Source organism: Ctenocephalides felis, unplaced genomic scaffold, assembly GCF_003426905.1.
Source record: "Ctenocephalides felis isolate EL2017-DRISC unplaced genomic scaffold, ASM342690v1 CF-g0.4_SCAFFOLD_03484, whole genome shotgun sequence".
In the NCBI taxonomy this organism is placed as follows: Eukaryota; Metazoa; Arthropoda; class Insecta; order Siphonaptera; family Pulicidae; genus Ctenocephalides; species Ctenocephalides felis.
In genome coordinates this window covers 4618-18359 of record NW_020539638.1, presented here as the reverse complement: position 1 = coordinate 18359, position 13742 = coordinate 4618, and the positions used below count along the sequence as shown (strand labels likewise).

At 29.9% G+C, this 13742-nt stretch overlaps 1 protein-coding gene across 1 annotated transcript; it reads left to right on the top strand.

The window, feature by feature from the left end:
* The first annotated feature begins 6106 nt into the window (after positions 1 to 6106).
* LOC113382503 (serine/threonine-protein phosphatase 2A 56 kDa regulatory subunit epsilon isoform-like) lies at positions 6107 to 13742 on the top strand. The gene is made up of 7 exons (XM_026620843.1): positions 6107 to 6306; positions 10477 to 10671; positions 10989 to 11179; positions 11403 to 11616; positions 11726 to 11845; positions 12290 to 12519; positions 13313 to 13742. The coding sequence occupies exons 1-7, from the start codon at positions 6181 to 6183 to the stop codon at positions 13476 to 13478; spliced, it is 1242 nt and encodes a 413-aa protein (XP_026476628.1). The 5' UTR covers positions 6107 to 6180; the 3' UTR covers positions 13479 to 13742.

Sequence of the window (13742 nt, the reverse complement as noted above, 5' to 3'; positions counted from 1 at the left end):
TGTAATTCAAAAAGAATTTATTTTGTTCACAATTATCTAGCTTTCTTTAAAATATTCGATACATACAAATATATTTGATGTTTTCTTAAATATAAGTTATACTGTTTATGTTGTTTTTTTATTATTATTTAGTTTCTTATTTTCGTTTAAAATTTTTGGTAGTCGCTAACTAATTGAAATAAGATGACCTTTGAAAGTTTTTTTAAATTGTTTTTAATTTCTTTTACATTAATTAAATATAATTGTAGTAAATCTAGTAGGTATTTACTATTAGATGCAATTTTACTGGATCACGTTAATTGGCCATATTTTTTTTAGTCTCCTTAATCTGCTGGGTATAGAGCAGTGCATGAACGAGTGAATTGGGATGATTTTCTAATTTGTGATATTAGTCAAGTCTACTAAGTGATGAAGTGAATTAATCCGATATCCATAATTTCTTAAAAAATCTTCCTAATTATAATTTTGAATAAAGAGTTGTGATGAGGTGCAATTTATATTACATGTACTAATGCTATCGTGCGAAAATTATGCGATATATTGTTACGAATGTGGGGTTGAGCACCCACACCATATATATATTACATAGAACCATCCCTACCTTATGAATTGCGTATATGAATTCATAACAATATTTGGCCTCTATTATCCTCGATTAATTCCATTTATTGCAATGTAGATTCATAGTTTTATTACAAATGATAACCACTTGCATGATTCCAAAATTGATTGCCAAAATCAGCCCAAATTAATTCATTTATATGCTTATTTAAACTACCTATCGGGGTTGGCATGGGTATGTGAAACATGACGGATTTTGTCATAAAATTAAGAAGATTCATTTTTGCTTAAAAATATATTTAAGAAATATGATCCCAATTGAAAATAGTTCTTCATTGCTGTATTGAGTTAAAAATTAATCACAAAAATTCTAATAAAATGTATCAAATATAGTTAGGAGTCCTAACTTAGGACATTGCCTCTTAAAAAGACACCAAGTTAAGAAGTATCACAAGTCACAACACCTTACACGAGAACAAAATTACTATTCAATAATTTTTCATTCAGTAAATTGTTACAGTGGTAGTAAATTACAATATTTGTTGGTCAAAAGAAAATAATATAACTAGTTGGTATTAGTATTTTGCCTTGAGCCAAGTTACATGAACTTCCCGATATGTGTAAATAATCGACTTAATCAATAAACTATAAATTAATTTATTAGTTATTGCAAGCATTTCGAGTGGATTTATCACACATCATTGAAAACGAACGAACACTCTATCGTTATACAAGTAAATCGTCTAACTTTAATTTTAACAAACATAAAAAAATCTACTCATTTTCTCAAACTTCGATGAATTTTTAAAATTAAACTACTTGTCGTTAGGCCGTAATATTTCAGTAAGTTGTATAAGACCATGATATATATCGCCAAAAAAATCTGTTCACATACACGCACACACACATACTTTTTCCAAATTTGGTCTTATTCGATTCAGAATGGCTTGAAACGTCGAGAAAACATAAAATTAACAAATCGGATTTTTTGATTAAAACATAAACTTCTCCTTCGGGAGGTTAATTGTTCTAGATATAATTAATTGTAATTCAAATTATTTGTGAAAAGGCGTCTTATTAATATTTAAAGTAAATTACTTAGAAAAGCACATGGAAGACCCTTTGCTTATTTCCTAATGACGTTTCTACCTTCTACTTACTTAATTGCTTCTTAAACTATAGTGCAATTTTGGAAAACATTGGCGGTACATTAATTACATCAAGAGCCTACCGTCCATTAACAAGGGTGATTTAAGCAATAAAATGATAATTTACATGTACAACACATGTCTCTTTATGCGAAACATTCCTTATATGTATGCACGCAATTATATGTATGCAAATATATATATATATATATATATATTATATATATTGTATGATTCTGAATTTGATGTTGACATATGTATTAACAAAGTCTAGTAATCGGGCATAACATCAATAAAAAAGTACGGTTTCTTATTGATGTTATGCCCGATTACCAGACTTTGTTATTGTATATATATATATATATATATATATATATATATATTTATATTAAATAATATTATTTTATATAATATGATTTCACTTAAAAAACGCACCTTGGGTATCTTTAAAATACCGTCGTTATAAAGGTTACTGACTAGTTAAACAGTTATAAATAGCTCTAAGCTATATAGGCTAGCAAGTTTCTTCAAATAGTCACTTATTTAATTGTAAGATAAGTAGATTTAGCTAATTGGTTATAATTAGCGGTCTATAATAAACAGCAAGTAATTAGGAAGGTGACAAATTATTTATAAATAGTTAAAGGTTAGCTTTAAATAGTACTGTTAGAAATTATTGCAGTTGAATCTAGTTATAATTAGTATCTTATTAGTTATATAACGCTTGTGTAATTTGTATTGCAAAACCATAATAATAATTACATCACTAATTGGTAGATTAGGTTTGCAACTTTGCATCGTACACTTCAAATTCGAACTGGAGATGAATGATTGATTTATGATTGCGAGGTTAACTCAGGCTGAGAATATTTATCAAATAAAGCTGTAATTAATATAAATAATATGTTGATTAATTCTTTCACCAACATTAACAATTGATTTCTTATTTTAATATTAACTCACAATGTTATTTGCCATTAAAATTTGAATTTTGCGGTATTAATTTTTAGGTGATGTCTCTAATTTGTATCAATGAAACATAAACAATTTATAAGATATCGAAATGGGCATGCAGTTTTACAGCTTATAATTTAATGTGTATGCTAAAAGTTATAAAATACATAAGCAATTTTTGATAAATAATAAATACGTGATTAAAATATCTATAATCAAAAAATTACTAATTAAAATATATCATTAATTATGCACGATACAGTCCAATCAGCTGATTGATTAGGTACAGTCATTCATCGAATTCTGTCATTGAAAACAAACATTTCCTTAACATATTACTTTTATTTTGTTTTCATATAATTCATGATAGTTTTATTGATAAAACTAGCTATCGATTTTGCGACAAATAGCTCTTGAAATTTATTTGGTATTAAATAACCATTTTTGTTTTGAATAAAGCGATGAGTTAAAAAATAGTAATGATTTAAATCATTCGATTAAGTTATTAAATTTTTAATATTCTAATAACATAATCCGGTTGGAAAACTTCTTGTAGTTTGCTCATAAAATTGTTTTAAAATAGTGTTCTGATATATTTTGCTTTCTATTTATAATTTTGTTAAAACTACATTCACTTGGTATATTTTTATCTGCACGCTTTGTATCTGTCTTATAAACAAAGAATGCTCATAACACGTTAAATAAACATTAGTTTGCTTCGTTGCAAATTTTACAATATGTAAATTACTTTTAAAATTGATGTTTTTACAATTTCATGTATACACTAATACTGGAATTAATAATATCAATTGATGTTTATGTATACACATAAGTATTCGTGTAACTAGTATTAAAGACACATGCAGAAATGCAGAAATCAATGCACTTATCCTGATAGTTCTTTAATTGAATTTGTCACAGAAAATCAACCATCAAACTTACGTATTTCAACATTTATGCTAGTACTTTTCTTCCTTCAAATCACCGTCTTGTACGTGATACAGGCATTCATTTATATAAATACATTAAAATATCTAATATTTACGTTTGATTAACTTTTATTACGATCTCATTACTTTTTATTTTCGAAAATATAGATTTTTTTTAAATTATATAGTAACATTAAATTAATTAAAACAATTATCAAATTAAACTAGTATATTATCAAGTTTCCTTATCAAAGAAATATTAACTATTCTCATTACAATCCTGTTTCTCATGATACGTTTGCCGGAACTTGAATCGGATTGCAGATCAATTTTAAGAGGTTTTTAAGTATGACACATAAGTACTCGTACTAATATAAAAAACTAGTGTTGCATGGCATCGTGCCTTAAGGCATATTGCTGAAACTTCCCGTACTAGAATTAAATACTCCAGTAACAATAAATATTGATTAATGATTAATAACAATTGTTTTATCTATTTTCAAATAGATAATTATACTATATATTTTATCGCTCATATTATATAGCGACGATCTTATCGCTTAAAACACTTGAAAATGTTTACATTAAAAAGAGATGCGGAATGAATCTATCTGAGGATATATTTCTTACGATTAGAATTATTATGAAAATTAGAATTTTCTATAAATTAGAAATTTATATTCAAATATAAAACTTTGTATATTTTTGAAAATTTTGAAATAATTTTTTTTTCTGAAAATTTTGATATTTGTTTGAACCGTACAAGTGAACTTGAAAAATTAAAAATCGTCGTACGGGACCCAAATCAAAAATAGTAACAAAATTAGTACTCATTTTTAAAATATTTATAAAATACCTGATAATTTGATGAACATATGTCTGATGATCATTTTTGACTGCCAACTATTTTATTTTTTTACTTTTTTCTCTGTATCTTCAAAACCGCTAGACCTACCCTTCCAAAAATTTAATCAATTCTTCATTTCGTCAATATAAGTAAAATGTTTTTTGAATCAAATTGCGCGCTTCGTTCTCTCAAAAACTGAATTACCGTCTTTGGCACCTTTTGCACCGTATCTTTGATACGGCTAGACATGCCTTTGCCAAAAACTAATCAGCACGTCTCCTTATCGATAGGAATCGAATGTTTTTTAATCATTCAAATCGGTTAATCCGTGCGGCCGAAATCGTGGAAGAAAAATTGTTTCCAAATATACATACATACACACACACAAACATCAATTTTTTCTAAGGTATGTCAAAATGTTCAGAAACCTTCGAAACGTAAAGAAATACAAAAATTTTCATTTTCGATTTTTTTGCGGTTACAATAACTTCTATGGGAAGTTAATAATTTTTCATGAAATTGTGCGTTTGGATAAATGGCGATATGTAATTTATACACCAGGTGTTCCTTGACAAAAGGCCTTATTATTATGCCATTTATCTTCTATATATATAAAAATAAGTCGGGTTTTCCTTCCTGACGAAATAACTCCAGAACGCACGAACCGATTTCGACAATTTTGCATTCGTTGGAAAGGTCTCGGGCTCCGCAAGGTTTATAGCTAAGAAAATTAGTGGTGCATGGCATCGTGCCCTAATGCAAATTGCTGGAACTTCACGCACCATAATTAAAAATTCGAGTAATCACATTAGTGAGAATTATCAGAATTATGCTTGGTTAAGTCAACGAACAATTCTTGCCGCAAAGTATAATGATGTACACGCACTGAATTTCACCATTAAAACAAAAATTGCTGGCGATTTGGTGACATACCAATGATTCCGACTGGTCTTCCGTTTGACTTCAAACGATTGCAATTTCCAGTTCGCCTTGCGTTCGCAATGACAACTAAAAAGTCGCAAGGCCAATCGCTTAGTGTTTGCGGGATAAATTTCAAATAGATTATTTAGAAAATCATTGTTTTTCACATGGGCAGTTATACGTTGCATGTTCACGTGTTGGAAAACTATCCGCTTTGTTTGTGTTAACGTCAGAGCAAAAAACAAAAAATGTGGTTTACCAAAGAGCACTTCAATGAAACGGATAATTTGCGGATTCACTTTCATTTACTTAGAGAAGTTCAACTAAAAAACACTTCATTTTTGTAATCGAAATAAATTCATTACTGTTGTATAATAAAATCAAATTTTTCCTTTTCAAATATAAAACAAACAAAAAATTTCTTCATCTTTCTCACGAAACCATCTGGTGGCGAAACGAAGTTCGTCGGGTTTGCTAGTAAGATTATAATATAGCAATTATTATTGGTGTTAGGGCTATAAAATATGTATTGTATAATTTTCAATAATATTTAGAAATAGTGGCATAAACATAAAATCGTAGTTTATATTATAAGGTGTTTCTGCAGGCTTACAAATCTTTTTGTTTTGAACACGATTTCAGGTGAATTGAAACTTATAGCACAGGTCTTATGTGAATTAATTTCTTGTTGTACTATGTGCAATTAAATTTTGTTGATTCACTAATAATGATTTATTTCGTTACAGTGGAGGTATCCAGTGGTGAGCAAGAAGAATTGTTCATTCGTAAGCTGCGCCAGTGCTGCGTGGCGTTTGATTTCATGGACCCCGTGGCTGATCTGAAAGGCAAAGAAATAAAGCGCGCTTCTCTCAACGATCTAGTGGACTATATGACACACGGCAGGGGTGTACTGACGGAGCCTGTTTATCCAGAAATTATTAAAATGGTAAGTTGCAATTGTTACAACTATTATGCACTCTTGAGTCTTGGGATAGCATAGATTAGTCTTGGTCTTGGTCTTGGTCTGAAACGTTTAAGGTAAATGTATCTATATTCTGTTATTTTATTCTGTCTTGACTAAAATATAAGTCTGAACACGTCTGTGTATATATATTATGCACGTGGGTACTACCAGGGCCGCTGCTGGGTATGTGGACGCCTGCGTGCAAGCATTTTTTGGTTGCCCTTGAAAATAACATAATAGGAAAATATCAAATATGTTTTCACAGAAAAATTTGACCTTAAATTTTTATGTTTTCTCTGCGTTTCTAGTCATTCTGACTAGAATTTGAATAATAAGTGTGTATATGAGCCGATTTTTGATTTTTTACCAATGTTTTCTCTTAAAAACGGTTAAATCGATTTCAAAAATTTAAGTCATTTGATGTAACTAGATAACGACTACCGTCAGTCAGTTTTGTGCAACAATCGGTCTCGCCGTTTCTAATCTTTCTAAAATTTTGTACACGTTTTAGCCAAAAATCCTGCATCGTTTTTCAACATTGAAAAACTGTTTGATAGGCCGGATCGTTTCGTCGAATTTAATTGTTAAATATTTCTTCTCGATGATATTAATAAAACTTTTTTGGCGATAGAGATCATAATCTCAAATATAACTAAATATTTCCACCTGACGACGATACGACAAGTCGTTTTAATTTTCGGAATATTATGTGAGGCAAAATTTATGTGATGCAATAGGATAAGCACTCGTACTGGTTAGTTTTGCCACACGATCGGCCGAGCCGCTTCTTTAGTATTGTCAAAAGTTGTCAAACTTTTCGTCCACGTTATAGTCTAAATTTGGGAATCGTTCTTGAAAATTCAAAAACCATTATAAAGGTACTATTTGAGAATTGTGCTGATTAGTTTTTGTCAATGATGGGTCGAGTCGCTTTTTAGTTATTGATTAACAAATTTTTTTGGCGATTTTGGATCCTGTTCTTAATGATCATACCACATGTTTATTTCTTGTTCAATAATATTTAATTTTTAAACCATTACATGAATGATATGAATTAATATATTTTTTATATATAAGTCGATTATTTACACATGTTGAAAAATTCATGCATCTTGCTTTAAGGGGGTATTCTACTGTAGAATTTTGAAAAAATAGAATTTTTTTTTTATATTTTCAAAGTTTAGTTATTCAAAAATATGTCATTAAAAAGATTTTTCAAAATTACTATTATTTCCTGAGTTATTTCCGTTTTAGTGATGTGGCCTCGGTTCGGGTCCGACCGAGTCTCAAAACTTTGAACGCGTTTTTCTTGGAACTACTTTTTTCGAGCTGGCGGTAAGGATATCTCGAGTTCTAATGAACCAATTTACTTCAATTTTGGAGAGGATCTTCTCTATACATCGCTTTATCGCATGGACCTTTCCCAAAACTATAACTTTTCATTTAGTATTTTTAAAAATTCGGAATTGATAAAAAAAAAAAACATGAAAAAAAAAATATTTTTTTCAAACTGCCGCCATTCAAACAAATTTTTTTTTTAACCTATCCAAGGTTCATTCGATAGCGGCATCTATAATAATTAAAAATCTATATAATTTTTATGTTTCGGATCACCAGGAGGATTGGAATCATGCACGCCAGGACACCTCTTTTTTTTGAGCCCCCACTTTGACTGCTCATAACTTTGTGAATTCTAATTTTTTTTCTTTAATATTTTTTTATGTAATAATAAAATATCAATAAACAAATGATAAAAAAATCGATAGTAAAAACATTATTTGTTTCCTTTATACAGCGCTTCAAAAACCGAGCAAAATTTATGCTTCTACAGTAGAATACCCCCTTAAGGCAAAGTTGCACCTTACACCAAGTTTATACACTCATTAAAAATTTGGAAACAAAGCTTTCAATAGCCGCTTTTTGATTCGATCTAGCTTTGAATACGGCCGCCTTCAGCTGATTTTGACTACGGTCGTCTTAACTCAGCGGATTTTTAACACAGCCGCACATGTTCAGCGGACTTTTTGGCCGCCTCTTAATCCAGCGGTCTTTCAATTTGGCCGCCTTTTAATTCAGTGGACTTTCAATGCGACCGCTTTTTATTACGGCTGATTTTCGTGCATGGCCGCCTTTAAATTTGTTCTTTTTTGATTTGGCCGCCCCAAAAGGCGACAGAATTTCCCTGCTTAATTCTCTAATTTTTGAGTTCCTAAAGCAGCGTGTGGTCTGGCGTTATTCTGGTGCAGTATGATGTCCTTCTAATTAAAGATTTCCTTCATCTTTTTGGACCGCTGTCTTTAAATTATCCAGTTGCTGATCACAATTCTTCGAATTGAGCTTTTCGTTTGGTTTTAAAAGCTCTCAATGTAATGTTAATCAAATTCTTTATAGTTTTTTTATTTTCTACGTCGATATGTGTACATTAAGAATAAAAATATAGAGCCGAATATGTAATAAACATGGCAAAAATGAACAAATGTACTATAAGGTTGTTCGCAAAGTCACTTCGTTTTTATACCACCTGAATTTAGCTATTTTTTTGAACCTAACATCACACACTTAACCCTATAATTATCATATTATTTGAAAACTCATATTTTAAGGCTTGTGTGTAAAAAAAAATTCTAATCAATGACATGCAGTAGTTTTTGGATGGTGCCACTTTGAATACGGAAAGAATTAAGCAGCATTTTTGACATATTTTACTCTTTTGCTATAGAAAAGGTAAAAAACTGTTTAAGTCAAATCGAAATTGATCGATCAGAACTTATGGGTTCTATGAGCTGTTGTGATGAATCTCTTACAAACTACGTTTGTTTTATTATAGATGGCAACCCAAACAGTTGTCTCATCTCTATGTGCTGAATTTTTATTATTACAATTGTTGTGATAGTGATGACTTTTTATTAGTGCAGCAATGCCGGACAAGGGCTATTTTCACTTGGAAACATATTGCTACCTATGTTTCCAAGTGAAAATCGTTGTCAGTGCTGCCTGACAACAGGCTGCTCGAAGTGGGTATCGAACACGGGACCCCTGATCCAGGTCCAGTCGTTATAGCCACTTACCTACGAGCGAGCCCTGTGTACGGAAATAACGTGTTGATAGTGCGACAGTGCCAAAATTGGTTTGCTAAATTTCTTTCCTGGTATTTTGATGTTCAAGTTGCACCAAGTCCAAGCTGATAAAAACGCGAGAAATGCATCAGTTGATGCAAACTGAAATTTGAAAAGATCTGGATTTTTTTTTTCGAAGTTCAATGTATGGTTTTCATAGAAAGAAACGTGTGTCGCAGCACTGGCGTCCGCGATTCGCCTCTGAAAAGTCTTGAAAATTATCAGATTTTGAAGCGAATTGTCACTAGGAATTTGAAATGGGATGTAAAAAATACAATACACGCAATTGCCTACGAAACAAAAAACAAGAGCCTGCTCACAAAATAAGGGGAAAGATGAAATTTGCCAGAAAAAGGTGATGCTGTGTGTTTGGTAAGATTTTAAAGGTGTTGTTTATTTTTCAGCTATTCCAGAATAAGATAACAGTTAATTCGGATGCCTTATGTCATCAGCTGGATAAACTAAATGATATACTTCAATAGAATAAAGGTCAGAATTAATCCACAAGCAAGGTATAGTCCTGCATCAAGACGACGCAAGATCTCACATAAGTTTGATCAATCGCCAAAAGCTTTTGAAGCTTGAATAGGACCCAATGAACATTCATCATATTCTCCAGCCCTGCCATCATCGGACCATTATTTGACCCGGTCACTAAAAAAATTTTTAGGCGGTAAAACCTTTACCTCAAATCAGCCTGTCAAAAAGCACTTTGATCACTTTGATTTTTTTGCCAATAACGACCAAAACATTTATGATTTCGGAATTATGTTTATACCAGAAAATTAAAAAATGATGACCAAAAAAATGTACGAAAATTACGTGTCAGAATGTCTATAAAAAACCAAGTTAGTCTCCGAACAACCCAATATAATGACCATGACTACTACAAAGAAAGTGTTTTTTAAAATAACTCGATTGGTATAATATAATAAATGAATGTACTTTAAGATACACCATAAATTTTAAGAAGAAATATAAATTTATTATAAATTGAAGTATATTTTAAATAAATAGATCAATTATTTATTTCCAGATTTCTGCGAATTTATTCCGAACGCTGCCACCGAGTGAGAATCCAGATTTTGACCCCGAAGAGGATGACCCAACGCTGGAAGCATCCTGGCCACATTTACAGCTAGTGTACGAACTGTTTTTGAGATTCTTGGAAAACACTGATTTTCAACCGACAATCGGCAAAAAAGTCATCGATCAGAAGTTTGTTCTCCAGGTAAAATTACTAACATTCGGAGTAAATAAACTTATTATTTATTATTTGTTTACTATTATTTGTAATTGTTTTATTTCTTAAAATGAAATTGAGACCCCGTATGGGAAACATAAAAATGAAAATTCCAAACTCTAGTTTAAAATAGAATAGAATAGAAATTAAAATAAGCCGATATAAGATCATTCATATTTCATTTCAAGATGTCAGTACAAACAATTTATTATAGCAGTATTTACGTGCATTCGAATAAATTATTTTTTGGAGAGTGTTGTACTATAACATATCTCGTTTTATTAATTTTTATTTTCTTATTTCAGCTACTAGAGTTGTTTGACTCGGAAGATCCAAGAGAACGCGATTTCCTGAAGACAGTTTTGCATCGCATATATGGAAAATTTTTGGGCCTACGTGCCTTCATTCGCAAACAAATAAACAACATATTTTTGCGTTTTGTTTACGAAACCGAACATTTCAATGGAGTTGGTGAACTATTAGAAATACTTGGCAGGTAAGTAAATTTTTAGATTTTTTATTCTCATTCAACAATACATTTTGCTAAAAAAGAACTTTTAAATTTTCGTCTATTTTATAAAAAAAAACTAGTACGTCTTTTACTTTGTTTTACAAGTGCTTTTGTTAACAATTATGTTATTCAATTCAACAATATTGTTTGGTACAATTATGTTATTCAACACTGTATTTCAGAGTGAATATTTTTTCATTTTTTGTAGCATAATAAATGGTTTCGCTTTGCCATTGAAGTCTGAACACAAGCAATTCTTGGTAAAAGTTCTTCTGCCTTTACATAAAGTGAAATGCTTATCGTTGTATCATGCACAACTAGCTTATTGTGTGGTTCAGTTTTTGGAAAAAGATGCTGCCTTGACAGAACCTGTTGTCAGGGGTCTTCTGAAATTTTGGCCAAAAACTTGCAGCCAAAAGGAGGTTTGTTTACATATAATTTTATAAAATACAGGATTCTCATAAACTTATTTTATAACCTATAATTAATTATAAATTAATATATTTAATTTATAATTTTCTATACTTTTAGGTCATGTTTCTTGGAGAGATAGAGGAAATAATGGATGTGCTAGAGCCATCACAATTCGCTCGGGTACAAGAGCCATTGTTCAGGCAAATTGCAAGATGTGTCAGTAGTCCTCATTTTCAGGTAAAAAATGAATTATTGGCATATTGGAATGCGTGAATGAATTATTGGTATGAAATTATCAGATTATATAAAATCTATTTCATGCATATGTATCATAGATACCATTTTTTTAAATTGTCGTGCTATTATGTAAATATGTATATGATCAATTCATAAAATTTGTTATTTGTATATAATTGTATATATATATATATATATATATATATATAATTGTATATATAATTTGTATATAATTGTTTTTGTTTTATATATAAATATTTTACTTTTAAATGGAATTAGATTTAATTTTAAATTGAGAATGCTGAATTAAAATGAGATAATACCATACATATAAATTTCCCAAATTCAAAAATAAAACTAGTACTCTACAAAGTTAGAAATATTAAAATAGTTTTTTTTTTTCATTCAATGTTGTATTGTATATAATATTTTAATTTTTTGTAGGTTGCTGAGAGAGCTTTATATTATTGGAATAATGAATATGTTATGTCACTTATTGAAGAAAACAATCATGTAATTATGCCCATAATGTTTCCGGCTTTGTACCGCATTTCAAAAGAGCATTGGAATCAGACAATTGTGACTTTAGTTTATAATGTCTTAAAAACATTCATGGAAATGAATAGTAAACTATTTGATGAATTGACTGCAAGTTATAAAGGAGAACGACAGAAGTAAGTGGATATTTTATAATTCATTTAGTGTTTAGACTTTGTTTATAGAAATATTTTTTATTCTTGTACTATTTATGTAAATTTTTTATAAAATCAGTGTCATTCACTCTTGACGTTCCTTAATTATAATTTCAATGTTAAGATAACTCCTGTGTTATTTTGATATTTAGTTATTATTTGACTATTTTGTAAAATATAAATCTTCATCTGAATTCAAAGCTTTTATAAAAATGGTCAAAAAAAAATTATACAATCCGTTATTATTTGCTGTTTTTCTAATGTAGTCTTACAGAACATGATCTCATTTTATTAAAGTTCAACATTCAAAAATTCAACATTTTTAAAATATTTTATCTGAAGGCATTATCGAAAACAAAAAAAAAACCTTCAATAATGCGAAATTGAATGTCAAAATACATATCCTTAAGTTATACAAGATTTTGTCATTTGAAACCAACATTATTTATTCTTTCTATCACAATAATAATTATTAATTACAAATGCATTGTTTTAATAAAGAATTTGACACTCTGTCATATATTTATATATTGATACCTTGATAAAATAAACTTTGTTTGAAATAAATATAGTAACTAATTTTGCCATTAAGTATAATAAAAGTACCTAATTGCCGATATATTTAATTAAAAATGATCAAAAAAATTCTAATAAATATCTAAAGTGTTCATATTGTATATCTAAATTGAATAAGGATTACTAGCTGCATAACCGGTTATGCTTATGCAAATTCGATACAAAATTATGGTATATTTCTAAAACGTATATTTTACAGAGAAAAGAAACGCGAGCGCGAACGAGATGAATTATGGAAACGTTTAGCAGATTTGGAAATAAGTCACCGAAAGCAGATAGAGTCCTCAAGCTCATCAGGACCACAGTTGCAGAATGCTGTAACGACAGCCGTAACCCACCATCAATTGCCACAGAAAACCAAGTGAAACATCAGTAATACATGTGTCAAGAACCAGGATACAATCTGAGCAACCTATAACCTTCCTGCTGCTACTGTGATCTGTCATGACATTTACCACACATCGACATGACATCAATCGGTGTATGAAGTTTCAAAGTGATTATAGTGCTCGTGCGTGTGTACTTATCAGTTTATACATGCACAAGTTGTATGTGTGATGCAGTTATGTTAAAGTTTTTATTTGTTTATAGTGTGACTTGGTTTATTGGCGAAATATGCAAAGACTTTC

Excerpts from the sequence above, each read along its gene's own strand:
- LOC113382503 (XM_026620843.1), top strand. The coding sequence starts at position 6,181 with ATGGACCCCGTGGCTGATCTGAAAGGCAAAGAAATAAAGCGCGCTTCT. Across the intron at positions 6,307-10,476 it reads ATCCAGAAATTATTAAAATG|ATTTCTGCGAATTTATTCCG; the intron begins GTAAGTTGCAAT and ends ATTTATTTCCAG. Across the intron at positions 12,520-13,312 it reads TATAAAGGAGAACGACAGAA|AGAAAAGAAACGCGAGCGCG; the intron begins GTAAGTGGATAT and ends TATATTTTACAG.